Genomic DNA, 15,084 nt, shown 5'->3' on the forward strand with positions numbered 1-15,084 from the left:
ATCGCGGCCTGACAGTCTGCATCAGAAACGCCCAGGCCTGCAGCTTTCTCTTGGCAGCTCTCTCTCATCGCCTGGCTCCGATTACCCTCTCGTTGCAGTTCTTATTACATAACTCCTTTGGGTTAAAAACACTTGGTTTCAGCTTCGTGCTGGGCTTTCTGATTGCCTCTATCCCTGTAAAATCGGGGCGACAAGAACAGGTGCCGGGGTGCTTGGTTGTGATAAGGGGGCACAGCCGTTCTCCATGGGTCCACGCGTGGAAATGCTCCTACCGCAGTGCGGTGTTCCCAGTCACACGGCTCAGGAGTGTGGGGAGGCAGCAAGTGGGTCCCAAGACAATCTTTTGTTATTTCTGTGACCTACAAGCGTTATTTCTTTTCTCTTCTTTCCTCTTTACACTCATTTCTATCTGTCCAACTTATCTGTCTGGCTTCTGGTCTTCAGTTCTGCTCTTCCTAGTATTAATGCGTGTGCTCAGCTTTGTGCTTGGCATCAGAGATTGCCCCCGCACAGGTTTAAGGATGTGTGTAGGCATTTGGAGGTTTTGCAGGTCTTAGCTCCGAGTTCTTCATGGGCACTGTCCGTATGGACACTCGTGGTCCACGAGGAGCCCATTAGTTGGTGTTGTCTTTGCCTGAGGAAGGCCTTCCCTTCGCTGTTTGCACATGTTTTGGTCTTTGGATAGATTCTACCAAGTACATAAATCCCTGATAATCGTGGATTGCCACGTGAAAGAAAAGGTGAGATGGTTTATTTGTTAAAGACATGCCTGAAAGGTCTGAATGCTAAAAAAAAACCCTGCTGTAGTAAATCACCTGCCCGTTAGTGTCTGACAACCCTTAGGATGCTTCCTGTACTCGGCTCCTCTGTCTTCACATTTGTTCTTTTATGTTATTTGTTTCTAATGTGGCGTTCTGTTTTCCTGCTGTTAAGGATCCTGCCAGCATAAGGAATGCTATTGCTGGTTTCCGCTTTGACTTGGGGCAAGTTGCAACCTCTTTATCTCTCCCAGCCCTGCAGACGGGGGTGCCTGTAAGACCCCGTGCCTATGTGAGGTCCTACAGATTTGGCCCAACTGGAGTTTTCCTCCCTTTGCTTCACTGCACTTCACTCACCCACATCAAACAGCGCTGAAACTGTTGCTTGGTTGGATTGCAATCCTGCTGCCTACAAAGGAAGAGGATACACAGAATAAGGTCCTAAGCATTTTCAACTTACTTTAAAGGAGAAGGATTATATTAAACAATCTGTTTAATTAAGCAATCTGTGTATGACACCCACGAGGAGCAGACCATTGAAAATCTGATAAGAATTCAGTGGGGAATACAGCCTAAAAACCAATGACATGGCATGTCTGGAAGGTGGATCTAGAAATAGCAAGTGTGGTAACCATTGAGAGGTATCACGTTCCTGGGACTGGGCGGCGCACAGGGAGAGCACTCTAGGCATGGCCATCGACCAATCTGGGGACAAGGGTCCTGCCGCTCCCCAGCACAGAGTCAGCCGCTGCACCCACACTGCACAGGGAGCTCCAGGCACGCGTGTTTGGCTGGGAGAGGCTGGGAAAGCGATGAGCGGGGTGAGAGATGGCTTGTGCCAAATTAACTTGATTTTATTTTCTTACATGGCATTCCTGTTTTGATAGGAAGGCAACCAGGGCGGGAACCAAAGGTGGTTGGGATCTCAACACCACCCGTCTGCCGAAGGGTTCCACAGAGCCCAGGGGAATAAAGGCAAAGGGTGTGGAAAACCAAAAACATCTGCCCATGGGATGTCCCTGGGCCAGGGTCCTCTAAGAGGGATAGGTTTTGCTAAAGCAAAAGAGACCATTACAGTCCTTGTGACCATTTGGCTCGGGCTATAAAACGCTGCCTACAGCCTTCTGAATTTAATCACAAGTGGTAGTTTGTAAGCGAGACCGATAGATTTTGCTGTCTTGGTTGTTGCTCCTTTCCCATGTCCAATGACTGATGTAATATATGGATGTGTTCAGCGGTGGAAACATGCTGGCATAGGCAAGTGGATCGGGCTGAGGCTCCTCAGCTCTGCAATACCACCATTTTCCCCAGTTGAGAAATACCATGGACTAGTCATAGCAAGACCTCTTGGTTTGGCTCCTGGAGCGCACATTCTTGGGGCTGTCAATTCCTGCAATATTTATTTTGAAGACATAGCTCCTGGATCCATGTAACTAGGTGCAAATTGCAGCCCTCTCTTGCTTGCCACCCCCTCACCCCTAAAAGTTTCTTGCCTTCTTGTTAAGGGAGAAAAGCCTGAAAAATGGAACCGTGGGGCCGAAAGCCAAGTGGGGATCCAAAGTGGGCTGGCATTTTGGGATATCCCCCCTCCCCGTGATTTTTAACCCCTCCGTTCTGCTTTTTTTCCGACACTTGAGGCTGCCACCCGGGCTAACCGGGGAGGGTGGCGCGGAGCAGCGATGCGAAAGCCGGCGGCCGAGCGCTAAGAGCAGGCGGCAGCGGCCAGATTTCCCTTGAAAAGCGGGAGCTTTTCCACGTCCCCGCTATGAACACCGGGCCCTCGCTCCGTCGGCCCGCGGCGCTGCTCATGTTTTCCACTGGGGGCGGGGGGGGGGGGGGGGAACGACGAGAGAGGGGAGACCGGGGCGGAGGAGGAGAGCGACAGGGGTGGTGTGGGGGGTGGGGGGGGGAAAGTTGCTTGAATTTGCGAGGGGCGAGAGCCGGCGGCGGCGGCGCGCCGCCTCCTTCCACTGGCTGGGGGAGCTGCCAATCTGTGTTGTAATCCTGCAGGAATTTCTGCGGGGTTTAACTGGGAGCCGCGCCGCCGCCGCCGCGCACTCGGGGCGGAGGGAGGGAGGAGGGCGGCGGAGCCGGCACCGCGCAGCCTGCAGCCCGGGCGCCCCAGCGCCGCGCAGCACCGGGCCCGCCGGCCAGCGGCGGAGCGGAGCGCGGAGAGGAGCGGAAAGAGCGCGGCGGGGCCGGAGGGCGCCCGCGGCCCTGCCCCGCGCCCCCCCGGGCGCCGCCGCCGCCCCCCGGTTTCTCCTTTGTGGCCGGCCCCAGGCGGCTCCGCGGGAATAATGCGGGGCGTGTGGCTAGCGCTCACCGTCAGCTTCGTGGCCTGCGCCTCCGGGCAGCCGGTGAGTACCGGGGCGAGCGGAGGTGAGGTGGGGGGGCGGCAGCCCCGCGGGGCGCGGCGGGACGGGACGGGGGCAGCCGCCTGGGCATCGCTGCTCACCGGTTGGCGGGGGCATCTGTTGATAGCTAAGCGCTCTGCAAACAGCAGACACCCCCCCCAAAAGAAAAAAAAAAAAAAAAGAGACACCCCCCCCCAAAAAAAAAAAGCCCACGAAGCCAAGCGGAGCACCCTGCCGCCCTCCAGCGAGCCTCATACGAAGTTTGCCGCGACGACCCAGCCGCCTGCCGGCCCCGGAGCCCCCCCGGTGCCGCTTTCCGTGCCGCCCCGGAGGGAGGGGGGCTGCCCGGCGGCCGTGGGGCGCCCGAGGGGCGGCAGCGCCGCGGGGCTGGCTCCGGGAGCCCTCGGGGCGCCGCGTCCCGCGGGGCTTTGTGCCCGTCCCGGCCCCGCTGGGAGAAACGCCGCCTCCCCCCGGCTTCGCGGGCGGTGAGGCGGGAGCGTCTCCGTGCAAGATCAACCCACCCCGGCCGGTTGCTAAAAAGATAAAGAAAAGAGGGGAAAAAAAAAAAGCCGTGACTAGCTTTGGCTGCGCGGCTCAGGACGCCCCAAAAGCTTCGCTGCTGCGCCTCTGCCTGCGCGGGCGCGCAGCGCTGCGCGCCTCCCGGGCAGCAGCCTGTCCCGGCCGCGGAGCCGCCGCTCGGCGGAGCCCCAGCCTGCCCTGTCCCCGCCAGCCCTTTCCCTCCGCTCTTGCCGCGGGATGCTCGGGGTAATGCCGCTGTTGACACTTTGTCCGAGCCACAAGTGTATTTGCTAACCGGGGACCTCTGCTTAATGCAATTAACTCGGTTGCCGGGATTTGTACCTCTGGAAGAGCCACTCTCCGGAGAAGCGCTCCCACCCTTCCGCGGAGCGGAGCTGGTGAGGGCCGGCTGGAGGGGTTTTCGTCTTTTCCATCGCTGGATCTGAGATTGTCTTGAGGGAAGGGGGCGTGCAGATGACACGGTTGCAGTGTTGGGCAAATATTAGGAAATAATAAATTGAGGTTTCAGTATGAAATTAAAAAACCATGACAATTTAATCCAATTAAAATGAGCTGCTCCACTGAACTAAATAATGTCACTAGCTTGGGTTAACTTTTGAAGTTGTCTAGCTATTGTATAAATTAGCCCAGTCGCAGCCTTCGTGAAATCTGGCTCATCATTAGGGATTTCTAAGGATACAATTGCAAAACACTTTTCTTAAGGACTAATTAAAAAAGGGTTGTGTAGAACACTGACTCCTGTTTCCGCTAAGTATAACTGCGCTGCAGAAACACCCTGGCTAATGAGGTACAATATACTTTAATTTTATAGAAATGCTGTTATTACGAAGTCCTCTGATGGTGTAGTAACTATTAAACTGCCACAGTAATTAGTAAAGTATTAAGTTTTATGTGTTTTTGCCTTAGGATGAAGGTGCTGCGGCAGCGGGAGGCGGGTTGTCAGGGCGTACGGGGGCAGCGCGGTTCGGGGAGCAGGGGGGGAGCCTGCCCGGCCCTGCTGCAGCGCCCTCGCTGCTGCCAGAAAGTTGTGGAGAGACTGGAAAAGTAAAGGCGGGGTGGATTTTTTCCTTTTCTTTTTTTCCCCCCCTCCTTTTTTCTTTTTTTTTCTTCTTTTTTTTTTTTTTTTTTTTTCCCCCCCACTATGCAGCAGCTACGTGGTCCTTTAAGGTGGGATTTTGTAGACCGGTCTCTGGGAAAAGGTAGATGCTGAAACTGTTGTCTTCTGCAGAAGGCTGTCCTGGTCATAAGAGAAGTTTTATGTGGATGCTGAAGAAAACCTGCTGGCTCTCTGGAGCACTGTCAGGTGGTTTTAGCTCTAAATTTCTTCCGCTTTGTTTGATTCTGCTATTTGTTATTATTATCTAGGCAAAGCTGCAAGGTAAAAATATAACTTCCGATGAAGTAAATTATACAGGAGTTTTTTGAGCAGGGAAGGGGAAGGCAGCAGGAGATTTTGTTTCCTAAGGCAGTGGGTTCCCTGTGTTCCCTTCGTGTAAGCAACAAGACTCTTCGTGGGGTGGGCCAAGTAGATGTCGGAGCCCTGTTAAAAATGCACTGGAACCCAGAGCTGCCCATGCTGGGCACGCGCTTTGTGTCCCCTGGGGTGGGCTGTGGTGCCGCAGATGGGTTCCGCTGTGCAGTGCCAGCTCCCCCGAGGGAGTCGCACTTTGGGGACACGGTGGGGATGCGGAGGGTGAGGGGGAGCCCGACCTGTTCGTGCCGACCTGCGCGTGGTGGTAAGCGTTGCCCACATCAGAGCTGGCGGATCGCAGCCAGGGCTCGCAGGGTGGTTTGCTGCCATCAGCGCAGCATGCGGTGAGATGCCAGATTAGAGTGGGGTCCGGTAGCCCCAGCGGGCCTGGAAGGATGTGGGGCAGTTCACCCAGGCTTGGCTAAATGGCAAAAAAATGTACTTTTTAGGTACTTTCAAGGCTTCCTGGTTTGCTTTTAGGAGAGGGGAAAAAGTGTGGCATGAAACCTCTGGAAAGAAAAGGCAAACTCTGTAATAGTGAGAGGCCTGATGTGCCTTTTAAGAGGTTGGGTCTGGTCCTGATGATAGCAGGAGTCAGCTCTTGCTGATTTTGATAGCACCAGGGAGCAGCGCCAAGCATCCAGCTGTACTTGTCAGCTCCCATTCGGAAGAGACTGGTAAACCTTTCCGTTTCATCCTGGGTCACGGCAGCGGGACGAACAGTTTTCCAGAGCTGGTGCAATAGTCTCATCCTCCCTGCAAGCCCAAGCGGGCGCTGGGGAACTTTGCTGGCTGGCAGGTTGCGCTGCTCTCCTCACAGAAGGCTGATCCTGGCTCTTCTCTTCCTCAGTGAGGTTTCTGGAGCCTGGAGACTTTGCTTCATGTCAGCAACGCGTGTGTGGGGTTGGTTTTTAGGCTTTCAGTAAAATAGAGCACTGAGGCATCAACAGCAACTGGGTGGTCTTTTTGTTTCTTCTGTAAGCTCTGAGCACTGATTTGTTGGCATAAACGTTATTGAAAGATGATACAAAGATAATATTGGGTATTTTTTTCAGAAATATTTAGTATTTCAGAAGCACAATGCTATAATTTTCCTGCATTTGTTCCTAATGTTTACTTTGCTTTTGGAATTTGGAAAATCAATAGTGTGTTGGAGAGGAGAAATGTTAGTTTTTTGAAAAATGCAGCTAAACTTTGGAGATAGTAATTACAGGAGAAGAGAGATGAAGGGCTGAAGAGGTAGGTGGCGTTTCAGATTTATATGCTGTGCGTGTCTCCCCTAAGCATGTTAAATCTGCATTGCCAAGTAAGTTCCAAAGAAAGGTAGGAAATTTTTTTCGCCTTGATTTATTTCCACCCTTCCCCAACTCACGTGAGCTTTTTCTTCTCACTGGAGAATTAATAAATATCTGTCCATTGCTTTTTGTGGCTTGGCAGCCCCTGCAATCAGCCAGCAGCATCTGCCATGGCTGCTCCCCTTGCTCTGGCTGAACATCTGGGTGCTCCCATGCAACATCTGCCTGCGCTGCCGTACGCTGGAAATTCGGGGGAGCTCTGGGTTTTGCCACCAGTTTTGGGTATTACAATTCTGGTGCTGCAATGAAGCCGCCCCTTATCTGGATGTTCTCAGGAGCCACTTTCTGGGAATAGGTTTCCCTCCCAGGTTAGCTTATCTTTTAAAAATTAAAGAACAGATGAATCTTGACCCAAGATCAAACACTGAAGCAGTTTCTCTTTTTAATATCTTAGCCCCGAGGTCTGCATTGGAACTGACTTACTATTCAGGCCCAAAGTGCAGAGATGTTTTCTCTGCATTTTTTTCTAGATCCTTATCGGGGAAGTAGATGAGAGCCTCGTCGTCGGGAGCAAGTCGGGACAAATATCTCAGGGTTTGAAGTCGGGTAGTGGGATTGTGGTTCTTGGGCAGACGATACCTCTGTGGTAGGTTTGAGGCAACTGCTGCAGCTAATGGGATAAAGATGGTGGACTAGGGAGAATGAGCTGTAAGCCTTGGGGTTGTTTGAAGTTTTGATGGATCTAAGTCTCTGTGGTCCTAATCTTAAATGTAATCTCAGGGTGACCAGATCAAGGCCTAATTTCTTGACTAGCAGAGGTCGAAGCCTAATTGCTTGGCTAGCAGAGGTGCGAGTTATGAAAAGCCCCACTTCAAACATACAGCTAGGATCTAAAGCCTCTGGAGGGGATGGTGGAGAGCTACCTGCCGTCCTTGGTGGGGAACATGGTGTTTTGGCAGGGAATCCTGAGCCTGGAGGAGAGCTCGTTCCTCCCTGCCGCAGCTGAGCTCTCCGTGGAGCAGACAGTCGTTTGCAGAAAGCTCCGTTCGCCCTGCTCTTAGTGGCCAATTGTCTTTATAAAACGTCAAGCAGAGGCATATGGATGGCATTTATTAATTACATTATCTCACCAAATTGACTTTTGCCATTGACCAGTTTAAACATTTTCCTTATGGCAAAGAATTACGGGCTTTAGTAAGGCTCAGTGGCTGAACAAAGGGCTGTTGTCTAGTTACGGAAAAGTACCCTTTTGTCTTCTCAATAGATTTGACTGACTCTGATTTTTAACAGAAATGTTGTGTTTGAGACTGGGGAGCTTATCTGAGGCCCCGTGTAAGAAGCTACTTGAATGTAAGTCATAAAGATGCCCTCTGTGCTGCTGTCTTTGAGAGAGGATGCCCAAGTCACGAGCAAGCAATTTGGTCCTCATTCAAGTTGCTTTGCTCTCCGTGTTGTAGCAAGCATGAGAGAATTCCTTTAGGCGGTTCTGCAAACAGCTTGTTGTTTGGTTATCTTTGGTTCATGCTTACAAGACGACAATAAACTGCTATCTATAATCTTTTCAGGACTATTAATTTATTCATAGGTTACATGGCACTATTCAGCAGTTTGGGAGCAAAATTTCTCTTGCTCACATTGAAGTATAATTTGCAATCTCTCGAGTAAAGACCGCATTAGTGTTTGACCCTGTAGTAATGACAGTTCTCTGTATGTATGTTGTTTTCTTGATTAGCTCAGCCCTGAGGGATGCTTTCAAAAGCATACTAGATATTTAGGCAGAAATACAAAATACGTGTAATCCTCAAAAGTATTGGAAAACTGATTGCAGCAGGAGCGTTTAACAACAATTTGCAACAAGTACTTTTGCGCTGCACAGAAGATTTCTGTTGGCGTCTCAGGTAGGGGGTTCATTTAAAATGAAATAATGACTAATGGGGTGGTGATGAATCTGCAGAACTTGGCCTTGTCTGTAGATAGGCTCTTAGTGTTTACTTAAGCCGTGCTTAACTAAAACCTGAGCTGGACGCTCCATCTGAAATCACTATTTGTAGTTTATATATAAACAACTTCTTCAGAAATCTGCCTTCTAGGCTAAATTGTTTTGTTCCAAAGGTGAATTGATTTGGGAAAGTTCAAATAAAAACCTGTTTGGCTGTGTTTGAGTTGAGCGTGAAGAAAAATACATACTTTGTACTCTTATTAAGGGTGAGGAGACAAAGGGACTTGCAGAAGGTCAAAGAGCCTGTGGTATACACAGGAACTGAATCAAAATGGTTAGAAACCGGCATTGTGATTAACAACCGGAATGTGTTGTCTGTTTTTAAATATTATGTTGTCAGACATGTGTTGTTCCTGCTTGATTAGCCGTAATAAGGCATAATTTTCTCTAGAGGTGCTTCCACACTAATGGAGGTCGCTTGTCACCTTTCAGATCAGTGTGAAGTGGCCTATCCTTATTTTTTGAAAGGTATTGCAGAAGTGTAACCGTAATGGCCTCACAGAGCTGTAGAAAACGGTGCTGCTAAAGCAATACAGCCTGGCATGTAAAGTATTTTTCGGGGGGGCAGTTGGGTGCATGACTGGTGTGGCCTCAAGACGAAGGATGTTTTGAGAGAAGAAAAAACGTAATGTGCCTGCTGCCACATGAATGAATAACCCAACTGGGTCTTCCATCTTTCCTACCTGCCCCAGGATCCTCTTAGGTATGTCTGCTGATGTGCCTCTATTAGTTACACAAATAGAAGTAAGCCTTCCTCTCTCTCGGGGCTGAGCTGCCTTAATTCCAGCTGTGGTGACCCTGCAGTACCTTCAGGAACAGCTGGCTGGATGCAGCAGCTGGAGGGCACAGCTGTGACCAGCCAAGCCCCGTGCGCTTGATCTCTTTTAGCTTTAAGAGCCGAGTCTTGTTTGCTTTTCGGACTGGGGTCTGCAGGGGAAGGCTAATGACGGGTTTGAATACATACTGTATCTCGCGGGCCGAGGAGAGGAGATGTGTCCAGGAGACAGATCCTTCCTTTGCTCTGTTGTTTAGCCGTGCTCATTCTGGGAGTGGAGATCCCAGAATCAGTGCGTCACTTAAACTGATTACCAGGTGAAAGCCTCCGCAAAGCCTTTCCTTTCAAATCCCTTTCAAGTGTTGTGAGATTCCGCATTCAAATATGCAGGCGCGGAGGTGTGACATTGATGGTGTTCTTTAACTTTTTTAAAATGGAAACCTGCAAGGGAAGCAAAGCGGAAAGGTGAAGCCAGTTCAAAGTAATGGAAATACATCATTATTGGGACATCCGAAAATTGAGCTTCCATTGAATATAAATTTGTGACATTGCATAAATAAAAATAGGTATGGCTTAGCCCTATAAATAATAATAGTGTATAATTCCCGCAGCAAGAATGTGCATAGAATAACGTTGCTGAGAAGCAAGATTCTGAGTTTTCCGTGGAAGGAGGGTTGCAGAACATCCAGGTCCTGTCCTGGCTGTGGCACCGCGTCTCCTCCCAGTCAGGAGCTCAGGGGCACTCGGTACTTGCCACGGGTGGCAGCACAAGCACAGGGAATGGAAGTGTGTGTGCAGCAAGGAGAAGGGGCATCCATGAACAGGGTGTGTGAAATTTGGTTGTGTTAGTGAGTGGCTTGCATAAGTCTCACTGAAAGAAGGTGAAAAGTTCTCAAGAACTGTTGTGGCAGCATACGATGTTAGAAGATTAATGCTTTAGGATCATTAGTGACTTGAGCATCTGTAGCATGTGGGAACTCACAAATCTCTTTCTCCATGGTAGAAGAAAGATGGCTAGTCCTGGAGGTAGAAAGGAAAAGTTACTAAAGTGCCATGAATATCTTCTAAAGTCTTGTCTTTGGTGGAGTTGCTTGTAATTTTCCAGTCGCGTGCTCTTTGGTTATTTCTCATCTGTGAAGGCTGATTTTTTTGAATGTAACAATTAAATTGTCTTGAAATGAAACTTTTGGGAGTATGTTTGAAATTACATATTCCTGGAGACTGTCTTCCACAGAACGTTCAGCACTGAGCTCTCTGCAGCTGTTGCAGTTCTATCTCGGAAGGGCTTTGAAACTTTGTGTGTATTATATATAGGTTTTTATTCTACATACATCTCTATTTTACATATATTTTAATTTTATATACTTTTGTGTGCATGTCTTTTACGAAAGACAGTGTGTCTTTCAAGTGTCAGGAAACGAAGTGCCACGCAGAACATGAGGAGGACTCCCAGTTAAATAAACAACAAAATTGCTCTCAAAATCATCTTAATAATTCTCCTGGCCTGAATTAGGATAGGAAGAGCAGCTTCTCTGATATTACTTACTAGGAAAAAAGGCCTTAAACAGAAGGTGGTCTTTACAAATCGTTTTCCTCTTGTTTCTCCACTGGTGATTTAATACAGCAATTTCGTAACAGTTTTCCTCCGTAAGTATGATTTGATCCTCCGTGGCTCCCACAGGTGCTTTTGATTTGGTTCTCCAGCACAGCCTTCCCTTTGCCCTCAGAGCCCTGGTAGCGGGACAGGCATGTTCATCACTGTGAAATGTGAATGAATTGGAAAAATACCATTCTAAAGAGAAAAACTGGGAATAATGGTTAACATAGGTCTGGACCTGACCTGGCCAGGCTGGGAGGTCACACCAGAACTGTTGTGGCCTGAAGGGACTCCTGGCTCAGCTAAAATTGTCTCTCCGTGTTGAAGCTTGGGTTGATTGAATTTGTCTTTTGGTCTCCTGAGCAAAACGCCTTTGGTGGACGACATATCTGTCTCCTGCATAAAAACATGGCAGAGGTCTCCAGAAGTTTCCAGAGAGTTTGGCAGTGAACGGGAGGTGGGTGAGGAAGCCCTGTGGCAAACCATGAGCTAGTTTCTGCTCTTCTGGTGGGAGCTGTGGTCCTCCCTGCAGAGCAGCATAGAGCATCCGTTGGGGTGCAGAGGGCACGGATGACATGAGGGCACTGAAGAAGTTGGCAACTCTGAAAACTGACCATAAAAAAGTATATTGATACCATTTAACAGCCTTACCTCCAACATGCTGAGTAACGATTGGAAACCTCATTGCAGCTTAATGGCCTGGCTGTGCAGGGTTTGAGGGGTGAGGGGAGTACGTACCATGGCCACAAGTTAAAAACAGACGTACCTCCCTAAAGCGCACAGGTACAATAGTTACTGGAGGAGACTGGAGGAGACTGGAGGAGACGGAACGTTAAAGCCGAGTATGGCTGACTGTGTCTCCAGCTGTGTTGCATATCAGAAATGCTTTTCTCTCTGGTGGCGTTTAGCCCAAGCAGCCATGGCCAGTTGAAGAGCAAGGGGGGATCGCTATGGCTTTGCCGAGTCTCAGGCTCAGTAATAAATAGCCTTTCTGCTGGGGTGGGGAGGTGGAGGTGTGCCCATGCCACCATGCCGGGGCTCACCGGCTGGAGGGAACTCCTGAGCTCCTGGTAACACAGGAGCATTGGGTCTAAAATGGTTTGGGACAGTACCCTCAATAGTATTGCCGTGCTGAAAATGCCACTTCTTGTCTGCTTTGTAACCGTAGGGCATTAGAAAGGGGAAATGACCTTTCTTCCCTTTTGTTCCTGTTCTTACTGTGATTCAAATCCTGAAAAGCTTATTCTACCCTTGGCTGCTTTGGGGTTTTGTGCTTTCACTAATGCTGCTTGTTTGACTGTGTCTCTCCCACTTAACCAAGAGCTGGAGACTTGGTATCTTGATGTAGGTTTCTTCTGGTGGACACCTGTAATTGGTCTTCTGCCTGGTGGAGTAAATTGTCATATGCCAAAAGCCAAATAAAATTAATAGTGATGAAGGTTTCCTGATACTTTTTTTGAGAACCATGAGTCTTGTCTGTGGGTTAAAGAAATCTGGACTTGCGAATATTTAGTAATGCTACCGAGGTCATGTGCCTATCATTTATTTTTTTTTTTTCTGACCTTCTCTATATGCACTGGAAGAATTAGGCAGTTTTGTGTTATGATATAAAAAAAACTCAGCTTGGGAAAAAAATCTGGTGCTTCTATAATATACAGTTAGGAACCTCTGTGATACTTTCTCACTATGTTACTTCTTGCTGTCTCACATAACATCTGAGGATCTCCACTGTTTTAAGCGTGTAAAGGTATTTGACGAGAGGAACCTAAAGAAAACTGGGGAGAAAACTTCTTCTGGCAGATGCTGTCAGTCTCAAAAAAAATAGGTAGGATCCCTTGTCTTGAAGATTGTGGCTGTACAGACAGTCAGAGCTGGCACGGTTCCCGTGTAGTAGCGTAGCTCACATGGCATTTCTGTATTTGTGATCAGAGATGAAGGGGTCCTAAGGGAGGATTAGCAAGAGTATTTTTTTGGAATTTCTCTTTGGCTTCGTAGAGATGCACAGAAAAAGCTAATCTCTCTCTCTCCCTCTCTCTCTTGTTATTTAATTCAGCTAACCTAATTGGAAAACCTCCTTAGCGCAGTCTCTGGCAGCTAGCTGTAGCAGCTGTACAATTAGTAGTGTCACCTAACGGGAGAGCGAAACAAGGAGTGGTAGGAGACTGGAGGTGGATATTTCTGTGTATCTTAACAACCCTCCCAACAGCCAAGCTTGCTAGAGTGAACTCAGCTGTGAATGTTAAGAGTTTAAAAAAAGAAAGAAAGGAAAAGTCTGTCTGAGTTTTTAAAGACTTAAAATTCTGAATGCCTTGATTTTTCTTACCGCCGCTCTTGTTATGCGGTTAAGCTCCACAAAAGGAGCCAGAGTTACTGTTTTGGCTATGTAACCCCCTCTTACTCCTTGAAGCATTCAGCTTTGGGGTTTGGGCATTGTTGCAGTTAATTTACGGATGAATTTATTAATGAAATTTTACACAAACATGAGGGGATGTGGGGACTGGTGGGCTCTATTGGCCATTCCTTGAGGTGTAAGCAGTCAAGCTGCGTGGGGAAGAGGCGTATTATTAACTGCTTTATGTATCTGCGGAGAGTTCTTTGGCATTTGCCCTCCCAGCTGGGCTACTAGAGTGTGGTTTATCTGGGGATAGCCCTGGAACCCATTAAGATCAGGAGCTGGCGTGGAGGAGAGCATCATCCCCGGGGCTGACCATGCTCCAGCAGGGCAGGAGGTGGCAGAGCCGGTGGCAGTGATGCTCCCTGGCCGCACCGTTCAGGGCTGTACGGAGGCACCAGAGGGCAGAGACAGGTTTGCATTTGAATCGCCAGCTGGGCACTTCCCAGCTTCACATGATTAATTACCGCGATGCTAATTACGTATATTCCAGGGAGCATTTAGTTAAAGAGTATGTGTGGGGCAAGCCGTAATTTCCCAATCTGTGCAGAGTTATGTGGTCATCATATCTGAAATGTGTGACCCATGGTTATAAAGGATGGGTTTTGGAAGGGCTGTTAACCGTGTGGCATGTGTCAGGGACTGGAAAATGTAGGCTATTTATAATTATCCACAGGTGGAGAGGGAGGCAGCAATGCACAGCACTAGTAATAATTATCGGCAGTATAGAAGTTCATCTCTTAAGCCGTTGGGTCTAATGCACTAAAAAGTATTTGATCTGAAGTCTGGCACAGCCTTCAAATGGAGCCGTTCAAAGGCGTCCTGACCTAATTTTGCTGCGGAAGCGTGCGAGCCTTCCTCATTCCCCTAATTTCTTGCAGAAGGTTTCAGTGATGAAGTCCTCATCCCCTACACGTGCATATATTTTACCGCAGAGCATTTGAATAAAAGCAGCCATTACAAGCCAGGTGGTAAATATAGCATGCAGCTTAGCAGAAATGACCTTCGATTAAGCAGAGGCGGAACCTTCTCCTGCGCTTTGCAGTTGTCAATTAGCTTTCCTTAAGACTTTTTTTTTTTATTTGCTGGGTCTTTTTGTGACTAATAGCAAAGCCTGAAGTGCAGTGCTGGCTCTAAACGTACGGTAGAGACTTCGTGTTACACTGAAGTCCTATTTCAGTGAACATTTCAAAAATGTGAAGCAGCTTATAAATAAGAAGTTTGCTTTCTTTTCCAGGGAAATAAATCATTAGATTTTAAAACATTGTCCATGGAGCTGTGTAAATGTATCAGTTAAAGCACATAGCATAATTGCTTTGACTTTCCTTTGGATAAATCAAAGCAGATGTAATGATGTTATGTCACAATGGGCTTCTGTCTTCTAGAGAAAATGGGGAAAAAAGGAGCCTATTTTTCAGCAGCGGTACGATAGAGCGTGCTGCAGCGATGGGTAGTGCTCCGTGCTATTGTCTGCGTAGGTGTAGGCTGTTTTTATCAGAAGATAAAAACAAACAAAGCGACTCGAACTGAGGGCTTTTAAATTCTGTCTAACCCGTCACTTGTACATTTTCTCATGCCATTATCACCACAGTGGTGGTGTAAGACTACCAGTTTCCTACCAGAAATGTTGCTTTTTGTTCAGCGTGGGTTTTTTGACTTGTGCTAATGGTATTTCTGAGCAATATTGCGCAGTACGTAGTAACTACAGTGCACTTAATTGTAATTTGTATCTTATATTCATTATTTGCTCTTTTTTTCTCCAATCTCTTGTGCTTCCAACCTCATTAGGCTGATTTTTTTATGTTTTTTTTCCCCTCTCTGCTGCTTTTGTGCTGTCAGGCAAGCCAGGTAACTGTTAGCATTGGCACCGCTCTTCAGTCTCGTGTTGCAAGTACAAGATCCA

The 15,084-nt window shown here is 48.3% G+C and overlaps 1 protein-coding gene across 1 annotated transcript in view; it reads left to right on the plus strand.

Moving 5' to 3' along the window:
- The first annotated feature begins 2,791 nt into the window (after positions 1-2,791).
- SDC2 (syndecan 2) overlaps positions 2,792-15,084 on the plus strand; it is a 59,830-nt gene continuing 47,537 nt past the window's right edge. Inside the window, exon 1 of the mRNA XM_074577487.1 lies at positions 2,792-3,115. Coding sequence (XP_074433588.1) covers positions 3,056-3,115 — 60 coding nt within the window. The 5' untranslated portion in view covers positions 2,792-3,055. The remainder of the gene's footprint in view (positions 3,116-15,084) is intronic.

Source organism: Larus michahellis, chromosome 2 (genome assembly GCF_964199755.1).
Source record: "Larus michahellis chromosome 2, bLarMic1.1, whole genome shotgun sequence".
In the NCBI taxonomy this organism is placed as follows: Eukaryota; Metazoa; Chordata; class Aves; order Charadriiformes; family Laridae; genus Larus; species Larus michahellis.